The sequence below is a fragment of the Girardinichthys multiradiatus genome, chromosome 12 (assembly GCF_021462225.1).
Source record: "Girardinichthys multiradiatus isolate DD_20200921_A chromosome 12, DD_fGirMul_XY1, whole genome shotgun sequence".
NCBI classification, from domain to species: domain Eukaryota; kingdom Metazoa; phylum Chordata; class Actinopteri; order Cyprinodontiformes; family Goodeidae; genus Girardinichthys; species Girardinichthys multiradiatus.
Window position 1 is genome coordinate 31,895,979 of NC_061805.1, and position 13,627 is coordinate 31,909,605.

Genomic DNA, 13,627 nt, shown 5'->3' on the forward strand with positions numbered 1-13,627 from the left:
ATTGCACAGGTTATTATGATTTAGACATTGAAAACATTTCAACGCAAGACTTGCTTCTCGTAAGAATAAGTCCAATAGGCCTCTTTCAGCTGTCTGACAGGCAGTGTGCAGCAACAGGTGAGTGAGGAGTAGTGCTACGAGAAATTTCCAGTCATTAAAGACTTCAATTAGCTTAAAATGAACCGATGAAAGTTTTCAGTACTTTTAAAACCACAACTTTTTAAAACCTTGGTATGACTTCAACAACTGACCCAGCTCTAACCCAGACACAGTATCAGTTTTCACAAATCTCAGGGTCACAATTTTAGACTGTTCTAATAGGCTGGATGCTCCTGCTAGTCGTTAATTTAAGAGTGAAAAGAAAGTTGGTTGGCTGCTGCATCGATTTCTACCGTTGAATATCTTTTTAAATGCAGCGAAGCTTTTCAGTCCAAACATCATTAGCCCCGAATGGTAGGTTTATGTTCTGCACCCTAAGAGTTAATCACAGATCTACATTCCACAGAAAATGTCTACTCAAAGTCTTTGGAATATAAAGTCTAAGGAACAAAAATGTTTTGTTTATTGCTGCAATGTCTTTTTGTTCTTTAGCATTTTAAGGCCAAACCAATGTTTGAAGTCCCTCTGCATCATTTACTCAACTCACCATCTTCTGATTTCACATAAATCTGTAATTTGAAGGTTCAAAATTTTCCAACTGGAAATTTGGTGAAAAACCTTTTTGAAATCTTAGCCTGCTCTTGATTGGACAGGCTGCTGTGTACTCTTCCACTGTGCCTACTAAAATTAAGAGCAAGGTCATTTCAAGTAAGGAGAACTTGTTTTCATTTGAAAAGACGCAAACAAGGAGGGGGAGAGAGGAACAGAGAGAAAAGTAGGAGGGAGGTGGGACGGGCTGATGAGATCATTTTCTGGGCCTGGATGAATCAGCTTTTCTGTCAGTAAAGAGAAGTGTGTAGCAGAAAGGTGACTAAAGTAAGGGGGAACGATTTTAAGACGCCAGTTGAAGCTGAGCTTCCTGCTCTGTGAGAAAATGATTTCATCAAGTTAAAAGAAAACAGGAACAAAGTTTCCAGGACAAACCTTAAATGATCAACTACTTAAATCACATACTTAAGTACTTCAATGCTGAGGAAACTTGAAAGAGGTTAAACCAGTGAATAGGAATAACTTATTGCTATATCTAAAAAAAAAACAAACAAAAAAAGTACCATCTACTAATCTTTAAAATATTCAAAATGTGAACTCATTGACCCTAAACTAAAAAGGATTTTTTTTTTTTTTACAAATAAACAATTTCATGTTTATACATTTATGGTCTCCATGTATATTTCAAATGAAAGTCATATCCTTTATTTCTTGTATTTTACTTTTAACGTTGCCATACAGTCAAAGCAGGAAGTTTCATTCCAGTTTGCGCCACCTACTGGCAAGAAAAAGAATAATCGAGGTGCTTCATCTTTACATCACAACGGCAACTCCCTTGAACTGTAAATATTGCTTTTAGAATTTCATGCCTTTTTTCCCAAAAAGAGACTTTTGATATTTGAATTGCCAAACACTTCCACTAACCAATCATGTACCTTATGGGAATTTTAATTTGATCAGGAAGCCTGCATTTAAATTCTCGCTTTGACGGTAAAAGGAAATAATGGCATAATTCCAGCTTTCAGGCAGTTAAACTGAGTATGTCCACAAGCAAAAAGGTGAAATTCACAAAATTTTATTTGCCAAGTTTGTCATTGTACAACTTAAGTAATGGGAAAGGAGGGACAGTTACATCAATCAATGGAAAATACTGCATTTACGATACAATGTCAAACCTAATGTTCATATTTAAAAAACAAAAACATGCACAATACAGGATGCAGCGTAAACACTAACTAAAAAAAGAAAATTAAAACGGTAACCAGAGTGGACAAACTGCACAGGTTGTCAAAATATGGAATCATAAATTAAAACTTCTTTTAAAAATGAAATTCCACAACAGGAACAATCGAGAAGTTTTCCTTCAGTAAGGCCGGTCTCTACGCTCCTGGCGATGGTCCCTAGAAGAAGAAACAGAAAAATGAAAGAATAATCTTTACTGTCTATTCTTTTAATATCATCAATAACTGTTTTACCCAAATCTCAAGCCAGAAATTAAAATCCTACCTCATATCCATCTTGCCACCAGGTGGTCCCATTCCTCTTCCCCCTCTGCCACCCATTCGGTCCATGGGCGGTCCTCCACGTCCGGCTCCACGGAACCCTCCTCTGTCCATGCCGCCACGTCCTCTGAATCCACCACGGTCACCTCCCCAACCACCACGGAAACCACCGGGTCCACCTGGGCCTCCGACTCCTGCTGGCCCACCACGGTCCATACCTCTGCCTCCGCGCATTCCTGGTCCACCTCTGCCTCTGTCACCACCTGGGGGGAAAGGAGGACCACTACCCAAGCCCTCAGGTTTGGGAGCTTTGCACTGGTTACACTCCATCCTCCAAGCAAAGTTTTGGTTACCACAACCCCTGTGAAAACATACCAAAGTACAATTACCAAACACACAGAGACACAATGAAAGCGGTACATGAGGTAGTTATACATACGGATTAGGACACTCCCAGTCCCCTGCTCTTTGCTGCATGTTTCCTCCTGTGGGTCCACCTCTGCCCATTCCACGTGGGCCACCTCGTGGACCAAAACCTCCACGGTCCCCTCCTCGTCCCATCATACCTGACAAGGAAATTCCCACAATTTTCATTCATGCTTTTAGACCCAACTCATACCACAGACATTAGTCAAGCAGGACGTACACTCCCCTGGGAGATCCCTGCATTACATAAAAACCAACAGGTTAACACTGAGCACACAGTGACATTTACCTCCACGACCCATCATGCCGTCACGCATGGGCATACCACCCCTCATTCCACCCATCATGGGCTTTCGCCGTGCCATGGACACCTTAAGTCTTCGACCTTGAAACTCTTTTCCTGTTATTAAAATAAAGTTTTATGTCATCTCTGGCGCTGAGTACATTTTACAAAGTGTTTTTACTTAATTATTCTTATTTTGATGTTTAACCTATAAAGCATACCATCAAAATGCTCTACAGCTGCTTTAGCACAGATGGGCTCCTCATAAGACAGGGTGGCATCTCCTTTAGGCTTTCCTGAGTCCTTATCTGTGTAGATGTTGATAGCAGGCTGACCCAGTCTGCGATTCATCTTCAAACAGAGCAAATGTTTGGTTTCAGTAAAGTTTGGGGTGAGACATAAACCATATTTACTTGTCAACTCTGTGTTGCAGATGTTTTAGTTGCAAACTGAAACATCCTAGAAAGACTTTCTGCGAGACTAGTGGAACAGGAATTTACTAGGATGAATCTAGTGGGAGAATACAGATCCTTCTCAAAATATATTAGCATATTGTGATAAAGTTCATTATTTTCCATAATGTCATGATGAAAATTTAACATTCATATATTTTAGATTCATTGCACACTAACTGAAATATTTCAGGTCTTTTATTGTCTTAATACGGATGATTTTGGCATACAGCTCATGAAAACCCAAAATTCCTATCTCACAAAATTAGCATATCATTAAAAGGGTCTCTAAACGAGCTATGAACCTAATCATCTGAATCAACAAGTTAACTCTAAACACCTGCAAAAGATTCCTGAGGCCTTTAAAACTCCCAGCCTGGTTCATCACTCAATGAATATGAAATATGCTAATATTTTGAGAAGGACCTGTATGTTCATCAATGAAATCTGCTGTATTTAAAGAACGGGATGCATTTGGACAGCAGGCCTGCTTGGGATCATGAGACCGCACTAGATCAGAAATATCCTTTATTGTCCCACATTGGCACATGTAAGCATGCAGATACACACAAAGGTAAAAAATAAATAAAAGAAAATACAAAGAGACTATATACAGTGAGGGAAAAATTTAAATATACTGTGGAGTAGTTTTGGAAGTGTACAAACTGTGCCCGTGTAGTTGTCTATAAAAACATTTTTATTTTTAAGTATTTTATTTGCAGCACTAGTGGCCTTTATTTTTGTAATTATTTCAAAGTACACTGACAGGAAATAGGATGGAGGGAGGGGGGAAGACATACAGCAGAGGTCTTCAGGGCCGGGAATCGAACCCGGGAAGGCTGGAGGCCTCTATGTAGGTTGCACGCTCTATGGCTACAATGCGTGACACATCCCAACAATAGACTACCAAAAAAAAAAAAAAAAAACTTGAAAAACTTCAAAGCAGCAGGGTTGTAAATATTTAATGTGTTTGTTGGTAGCATTGATGGTTATAAGGTTTAACAGCTGCTAGGAGGATGTGCGATAGCTCCTCTGTGCACCTAGGATGCAGCAGTCATTCACTGAAGGAGCTCTACGGTTCTGCAACAGCTTCATGCATGGGGTGGAAGACATTGTACAACAGTGATGTCAATGTTGCTAGAGCGCTTCTATCTCCCACCACCTGCACTGGGTTGGGTGGGGCATCCTAGAACAAAGCTGGCACTAATTGTGTGTGGGGGTGTACAAATCAAGTCTTACGAAAGATGAATGTCGTGAGTTGTAGGCTACTCCCCAGACACATGACCTGAAAGTGTACCGGGCCCATCATGGACTTAAATGATTTGAAAGGACAAAGTGATACTTTATGGGGGTTTGTGGTTTAGTGTCCAGTGCAGAACTATTATCTTGAAAAGGGGCAAAAAGCTATTCTTACCCTTATTGGCCCAACGTGCTTGAAGAATTCAGCCATTTCCTCTAGGTTGGCCTTCTCGGTCAACCCAGTGATGTAAATCGTGCTGTTCTCAGAATCATCCTGCTCTTCTGGACGTCCTATAATATGAATTATAAACCTATTTTTAATATGGCATTTCATAACAAGTAGCTCATACAACAGGTGTATTGGAGCAAGGCTCCATCTATAGCTTGCAGGACAGACCCCAAGGTTAAAGATTCTACTCACCCATTTCACGTTCATCGCTGTTCATGGGTCCTGTAGTTCATCACATTAAAAAGTAAAGAAACAGATGGAGAAAAGTCAGTGTGTGCAACTGAAATCCAGTACACAACAAATGACAGGCACTACAAATTATAAACCAGACACTTTTATGCATGACTCATATTCGGAAGTTGAAAAATATGGTACCTTCTGGTACAAAGTGTCCACAATTGATCAACTGAATTGAAAAATTTAACACCTCAGAACCTTTGGCAAATAACTCTTTGGAAAAGCCTTTAAGACCAGAGTGAAATCTTTCACAAAAAAAAGATTCAGCTCAGATTTGTCAGAGCAGCAGCAAAAACTTCTCTTATTTACCAATCTAAAAGATTGTCAAACCATAACCAGTGACTGAATTATACAAAGTACCCCAGAGCAAATGGTCTCAGGCATAAGAAAAAAAAAAAATCCAATATTTTGAAGAGTTTTTGTAAATAAATTTTGCATACCACAATGTATATCAAAGCTGAAAGCATATTTACCCAAAAAGTGGACTAACCAGTGTAATACTCAGTAACTTACCACCAGGCTTACTGAAGCCACCTCTGTCTCCAGCGCTGCTATGGGGGAATAAATGGAGATATGAAGGCGTTTCCCTTTTACAGCCACTTCCATGGATCGAGCAAAGTGGCTTGATTGGGGGAGTAATCAAAACATTCTAACTAACCCGACAGCAACTTAAATTAACTCCCCAGAAATCTAACTATAAAAGCACAATTCAATGAGAAAATGATATTAACTATGTGCCATTCCTTAGTTAGCTTAGTACAACATCCAATGACAGTTTGAAAGAGTGGATACATTTGTCACAACAAAAATTAAAACATGTTTTCGTTGGTTTTAAAAATGTTATAAATCCTAAAACAAATGTACACAGGCAGAAGTATTTCAGATGCATTGACGGCACACATCTGGTATCTAAACCTCCAAAATGTTAAGTTACAAATAAATGACTTATACAGTTGTCAAAAAAGAAAAAAAAATGCATCTGAAACTTCACAAGAGAAAAGCCATTATTACATTCACCAAAATAAAAACAATTACATATTTTTAAGAACACCAAAACAAACAATGTCTACCAAGATTATCTTATATTTAAATAAAACAAGCGACTTTATTTATTTCATATACCGTATTTTCCGCACTATAAGGCGCACGTAAAAACCATAAATTTTCTCAAAAAATGACAGTGCGCCTTGTAATCTGGAGCGCCTTATCTATGGATCAATTGGTTAATTGGTTGATCCATACTGGTTGTACACGGCACTCTGCCAAAATGTTTCAGTACGACTGGTAAACTACAAAGCCGCACCGCTTGCAGCATTATGGCTACCGTAGTCAGGGGTGTCGCCGAAGTAATAGCGGTAAACACCTGTACTGTGCTTAGTCCTAGTCCAACACCACTTGTGTGTGTATAACGACCCCAAAATTGCACCTTTCAAATCAGGGAAAAGTTCCCTTTCACGTTTTAACTAACGTTTGATTTCAACTTCAACTTCATAGACTCCAATGCATTCCTAACGTGCGGTTGGCTCTATTCAATAGAATTCTATGTAGAGGAGACCTTACCATGAGAGTGAATGGAGTTATCAGAACGCTGGTTTGTAGTGTATTAATAAAGTTTGACTGACTTATCTGACCATTTTGTCGACATTCTCTTTAGCTCCATCTAGTGGATGCATAACGCAACCCCAGTCAAACGTTTGACTGCAGTAGCTTCTATTCTATGCGCCTTATAATCCGGTGCGCCTTATAGTGCGGAAAATACGGTATACCCATCATGCTTATAAAAAACAAGAGAAAAAAAAATATAAAAACACCATCCTCAGTTCTTGATAAAAGGGAGACTTCGAATCTTTGTTTAAGCTCCTTCCTGCTGCTTAAGCTGGAGACTCTGCACTGAGTACAGATACTTTTTAGAGAAAAGATGGGTTTAAATGGCTCTCACTGTTACCTGTACGGTATAAATGTGACAAAGCATGTTAAAAAGGCGCTCAAAAGAAATAACATTTGTATTCCAAACATTTCAAAAACACAGTAGCCCCAGTCCCACCACCCCAGAACACAAACACCTGTGCAAAGCTGAACTGATAAAGCCCTAAATTAACTAAACATTCCCCTATAAAAACACTACTCTATGGGTTTAACTTATAAAAGCTTGATGTGTTTTATGGTTTACATAAACCTATGAGTTTGTGTATGTTGTTGCTTAAAAAAATAATATATATATATATATATATAAAAAAAAAAAAGAGAGATACTCCTGAATAGTTTCAGCGGATCGGCAAAACCTTAACACCTAACAGCAGAATCCAACCAACCAGGACCTATTTGGTATTTTTTTTAAATAAAGCTAAGGAGAATAAATTCAGATGTACCAAACCAACCAATCATTAAGAAAAGACCCATTTGCTCAATATTAAGACTCGTACTGAAAGGTCCAAACCAAACCATTAGGAATACCTGTAATGACCTTAATACTCAATTCCTCGTAACCCTCTCAAACTGCGGCCATTTCAGTGAAGGCAGCAGAGCTTCAATCTACCCATCTGTGTCAAGTTTGTTTTTAAACAGGGAAACATTTTTATACGCACTAGCAGGAAGGGCTGCACAATATCAGGAAAACATGCAATTATTGATGAATATTGCAAGAATTTCAATTAGCCCATAAAGCCTTGATTTTTGTTCATCATAACGTCACCATCTTTCTATGAGCTTTAGCATCTTTCCAACTTAAAATTTACACATAGAGTGGGCAACAAGATTAAGTCTTTCCAAACAGGCCAAAAATATTGTTGACATACAAAATTTGTATGCATGTCGCTTGAAATATAATTCTACCACATATTGCATCCAACCAGTCCTTTGTGATTACGATATTGCACACATTGATATTGCGGTGAAGACTGAGTCGATATTTTGTGCAGCTCTATCAGAAAACATTTTTAGGAAGATTATTAGGTTCTGAATCTATATTGGAGGAAACAATCCCAATTTAGTAGACTTAAAAACCACACAAATATCCACTTTACCAGACTAAAACATAGATAGAATTTTAAATAAGCCAGCGTCAGGGTTTTTGATGTATTTGATTGTGAACACAGCAGCCCCCCTGACCTAAATACTAAGCACGTTAAAACCCATTAAAAAAAAAAAAAAAAACCTTTAAATCCCCATTCAGTACCAACAATAATATTACCCTAACAAACTGTTGAAATCTGAGAACCAATGTATTTATTACAATGAAAATGGAAAAGAAAACAGGACACAATGCATTGGCTCTAAAGTTTGAATTTAAGGTTTTACTAAATTTTGTTTGAAGTATGACTGAAATATTTTAGGTTGTAGCGTTTTGTTTCATTTCCCAAAACCAAAATGTAATTAAAAGAAAAATTAGTGGCCCTTCCATGAGCCAGCCATTCTCAGGCACCTCTTTACCGTTTTTCTACCTGCTCACTTTGGGGTCTACTGTGAAAAATCATGGCATCTCCTTCCACTGCAATGTAGATTGACTGCCAGATTTCCTATAAAGCCAAATACAGTTATGCTAAAAATTATTCATCGATGGGGATATTTAAAATTATTTTCATTCAACCAAGAAGTGTTTTTACAGGTAATCACAAAGATATGTTCTAAATGTGATGAACAAAAAGGCAGTGTTAAAAAAATCATCCAAACCCTTAATCTTAATTAGCATCATAACAAACACTTTAAATGCTGACCAGCTTTGGGGAATTAATTTACCTTCCATGTCTCCTCCCAAGTCTTGAAGGCTTCCTTTTCATTACCCTCTTCTCTTCACAGGTTGTTTTTTAAGCCGGGACTCTGGCCAGGCCACTCCAGAATGTTAAAGCACTCCCAGTCAGGAAATAAAACATGCTGATAAACTATTATTTTCAACAAATCTGTCCGAGCTGTGAACATTTTGGTCTTAATTCAAGCTCTAGTCTGCTCATACCTGTAAAAATGTAATTAAAAGAAAAATTGGAGCTCAGAATTTTCTGAGCTCCAATAAAAACAACTATAGTCCATCTGTCCCTAAAAGTACATTACACACCCACCTTGCCAACTTTGGTTCACTGGATCTACAACGTACAAACTGTACGTTAAGATAAATAGCAAAACCTGACCCGTTTCTCTAGAGCAGGGCTGTCCAGATGTTTCCCTGCTTTAACACACCTGATTGAGGGGAATTGCAGTTCAGCAAAAGCCTATTAACCAGCCATCAATGGAAATCAGGTGGACTGACTTTGGACTCCTTCTCTAGAAGCAACACCATGAGAAAACACATGCTTTTATCACCATTTGTTTGTGGACAGCAAGATCAGTTGCTTTTGGTCCAAAAACCTAAGCTGAAGCTAAGAGGAGGCTTTTCCAGCAAAGGCTCCAAAACTTTGGAAAAAGTTTCCTTAAAATATTATATAATCATCTTTACCTCCTGTTTTAAAAACATAATTTCCAGTGGCTTTAGGCACAGAGCGAGGTGGTATCCTGTTGTTTGCTTTAAATTATTATTTTTTTTAACCTCTGTGGTACATTCCTACCTTCCACCTGTTTTTAAATTGTAGTTTATGACCCATCTTTAGGTCTTACACATTCTACAATTGTACAGAACTTCACCTTGTTTTTAAATGTACCTTATTTAAAAAAATAAAATAAAATCGTATTTTGGCTTAAACTAATGTTTGTGAGAATACTTAAAACATTCAAAAGTTAGACCCCTAAAAATACCAATAAGCCGGTAAAAAGAACCTCAAAGGCATTCCACTGTACCAAACAGGCACAAGTGAGCCCAAACGAGCATTTCAGAAAGTACCAAAAAAATACTGCACAGAAACCGGATGAATTACTTAAAATTTAACAGCCAGACTCTTTTAGCACCTGATCTTAAATTTAACCAGAAAAACAAAGACTTAAATCCTACTTGCATCATTCCAATTGCAAGACATTCGTGTGTAAACCTTTTCTAATAAGACCTGCCAGACATCTTGGAAGAAAAAAAAACAAACAAAAAACACTCCCTGTAAAAACCAAGAACCCCCCAACTATCCAAAATATGGAGGTGCTCATACTCAATTTAAGTCTTTGGAAACCAGCTAATTAACCTAAAGTTTAAGCACAGGTTGCTCTTTCAAATTATTGTGTGTGAAAAATGGGACATCTAACTTACCTTTAGCCAAAAAGGTCAGAGCTGAGAGAAATGGGAATAAAATGGCAATAATGCCTTTTTAACTGCATACCACTGGCTGTGTACTGACACAATCCAAGCAATTCTGCCTTTGATTTTCATAACATATTAGCTTTGACAGCTAATAAATTATGACAACACAACTTCAGAAAGCAAATTGGCAAATTAATTACTTTGGAGTAGACTCCCCCCCCCACAACTCCAGGCCTCTAAAGCTACAATCCTTCAACTTTTAGATCAATTCCTGCCCTGGAACACCTGAAACAAATTGAAACTCCTGGGGCGGGTTGGATTATGAAGGCACCAAAAAGCTGCACAAGGAATAAAGTTGGAGATTGTTGCATAATATTCCAGCCATTTCTCCGAAGAATGTCTCAGCCCTGACCAAAATGGCAACAGAACCTATGATTTAAAAGGAAAATGAGATAACATGCTAAGGAAACACACTTACCCCATTCCACGACCCATGCCTCGCCCACGATGCATCATTCCACCTCGGTCAAAGCCGTCCCTACCCGGGCCCCTGTTGTCTCCACCCCCAGAGTACCTTCCAGACTCAGAGCCTGGATAGCCAGAACCTCCACCTTGGCCATCCTGTCTGTAGTTACCTACAAAACAGCAATACCACTACATTAGTACAAATAGCCCACAAATCTTTGCTGTCATATCAAAGTGTTCAACTGACAATCCAACCACGTTTTAGAAAAGACACAGAGCCAAACTTACTGTAAGGGCCAGACTGGTTATAACTGGGTGGTCCACCTTGCTGGTTGTATTGATTAGCTGCTGTTTGGCCATAGGAACCAGCACCCTGTGGAGGGTAAGCAGGAGGGGCTTGTTGCTGCTGTGGTGTCTGCTGTTGGTATCCCTGCTGCTGGTTATAGCCAGCCTGCTGACCCTGATATCCAGGCTGTTGCTGTCCATAAGATGTCGTTTGGGAGTAAGTGCTTTGGTTGTAACTAGCTGGTTGGGTGTTAGCACTGTTAATAGAAAAAGTCAGTAAACAAAGAAAAACAAACATCTCAAGGTTGTTTATTTAGAATTATTCCTCTGCTGGCAGCACAAAAAGCTTATACCTCTGAGGCGCAGAAGGTGCAGCCTGTTGACCATACCCAGGGTAGGCAGATTGGGCAGTGTACCCTGGCTGAGAGCCGTAAGACTGGGAGGCAGCTGGAGCAGCAGCAGTAGCAGGAGTGCTATCGTAACCACTAGCCCCGTAACTCTGGGTTGACTGTGAATAGCCATGAGTAGTAGACTGGGCAGGAGGATAACCAGCTGTAAAAAGAAAAAAAAAATAGCAATCAGAATGCTAGTCTTGGAAAGATGTTAATACTTTAATGTGCAGACCTGGTAAGTTGTGCTTTTTGTCCCCAGGATCATTATCTGCATGCAGCCTACTGATTGATGCAACACACATTTTAAGGCACCATTTCTTTCTACTTTTTTTTTACATGGATTTCAAGCTCCATCCTAACATACCAATATAAAAATCATTTTAAAGTAATTAGAAGAAATACAATTACTGACTTGCTGGCTGCTGGCCATATGACGATCCATATTGTTGTTGCTGCTGAGGATATCCTGCAGCTGCAGGGGTTGTCTGGGTGTAACTGCTATCAGCAGCAGCTGCAGCAGGTTGAGTGTATGATCCATAATTCTGCTGTCCATAGCCTTGCTGAAAAAAACAAAAAAGAATCACAATTCTTTGGCAACTATGCAGAAAAACATTCTAAAATATTGACAATTTATCAACTATCCGTAGTTGATAAATAACAAGCTCAATCTCTGAAATACAGGCAACCACTGTTTGTTTAATTTTACCTGTGCTGATTGACCATAATTCTGTGATGGCTGGGCAGCATAGGAGGCATATCTGCAGGTAAACAAAAATAAAATGTATTACTCTAGTGAAATCCCAAAGCTCTGGATAAATAATGAAACCTACATTGTGGAATCTCTAAATAAAAACTTGCACAACATTTTTCCACATGTGAATAGCACATGACTGGTTCTCTGATAGCCCAGTGGTGTTCCCATGGTAAAAGAGCCTTACAGAGGTTCACTCACAAGCGAACCGAGTCCCACATTTTCAAGCTGAGCATAATTTTGTTGTTTGGTTCAAAACCAGAATCTGGAAGAGCGATACTACCAGCTAATAGAAAGCAGACGCTCCAAAAAACAAAACTCTGTTTTGTTTAAAGCAGACTAAATAGCTGGTGTGTAAAATCAATGCGACTTTCAAGACTAGAGATAATAAAATGAGCACCAATAAAGACAGTAGGGATGTCAGTACTGGCGAAAAGTTGGTGCTGTGTGATGGTCCCAGTACAATTTCTTCATAGTTTTTCAAAATGTTTCAAACTAAAATGCTTCTGAGCAATATTATCGCACGGGATCAATGTCTATTCAGCTGTAAATTATTGATATAAAGTACTAGTCACGTTTTGGTGTGGGTGAGACCGGAGAGAAATTATTTCCATTTTCTTCTTTTTTAATAGGAAACAATGTTTCAACATACTAATTTTCAAGATACGAATCGCCTGTTTAAAATAATAAACTTAAATGAATTTGTATTCCGACATTTAAACTGGGAGTAGGCGTCAACTACAACAAACGTATAAGCACCAAAAATATGTATGTATATGTTAAAAGAAATCAGATTAGTCAACCTGTCCTGAATTTAACAGATTTTTTGCAGAATTCCCTCAAGTCCTGATTGCTATTGTTATTCTGAACCCAACTCATAAATAATAATGCAAATATTTGGTTGACTTAAAAACCTTACCCCTGCTGAGCACCACTCTGGCTGTAGGAACTGTAATCTGTGAACAGAAAAGTTTAATTAGTTATAACGGTTTCGCTTTTCAACAAAACATCCTTGGCGCGCGCCAGGCCTGATGTTAGGCCTTCACTGCAAAATCCGCTAACTAGCAAGCTAATATATCGTTACACGACGATTCAAAATTACAAGGGCACATTATGTGTACAACCAACAAGATTTAGAATACCATCACTTAAAAATAACTTCGCTTAACCATCATTTTATAAAATAAAACGGTAAACTGCAAACAACAAACCGGAATGATTTGAGGAGCTAACACTAGGCCTTCCACGCAGCGTAGGACGCGCTGACTGTAAAACAATATTTGATCAACAACTAAATTAAATTATTAGTTACACCGAAACACTAACACGTCAAAAACTTGATCAACCTAACTTTTTAAACAAAGTATTGGAAAATTAATACAAAAGCCGCAATTAGTTCACTCACCGGGAGCAGACGCCATTTTAGTGAGTCTGAGCGAGCCGACGAGACGCTGCTTAGTGAGGAGAGTTCTTCTTCTTTTGGAGTATTTTGGCGGTTGGCAAAAAAACCAAAGGTGCGCATTACCGCCACCAACTGGTATGGAGTGATTTGTATATGTTTGTTTC

General features: G+C 38.7%; 1 protein-coding gene across 2 annotated transcripts; it reads right to left on the minus strand.

The window, feature by feature from the left end:
• Positions 1-1,707: 1,707 nt before the first annotated feature.
• Positions 1,708-13,538, minus strand: ewsr1b (EWS RNA-binding protein 1b). 2 transcript variants are annotated; one of them, XM_047381284.1, is made up of 15 exons: positions 13,467-13,538; positions 12,981-13,017; positions 12,017-12,068; positions 11,723-11,870; positions 11,272-11,470; positions 10,922-11,175; positions 10,647-10,803; positions 5,530-5,564; positions 4,972-5,001; positions 4,726-4,841; positions 3,081-3,210; positions 2,866-2,976; positions 2,590-2,716; positions 2,155-2,511; positions 1,708-2,048 (listed from the first exon to the last, which is right to left on the minus strand). In XM_047381284.1, the coding sequence occupies exons 1-15, from the start codon at positions 13,480-13,482 to the stop codon at positions 2,012-2,014; spliced, it is 1,806 nt and encodes a 601-aa protein (XP_047237240.1). In that variant the 5' UTR covers positions 13,483-13,538; the 3' UTR covers positions 1,708-2,011. The 2 variants fall into 2 exon arrangements, with proteins under 2 accessions (XP_047237240.1, XP_047237239.1); XM_047381283.1 differs by having other exon boundaries at positions 5,530-5,567.
• Between the last annotated feature and the right edge of the window lie 89 nt (positions 13,539-13,627).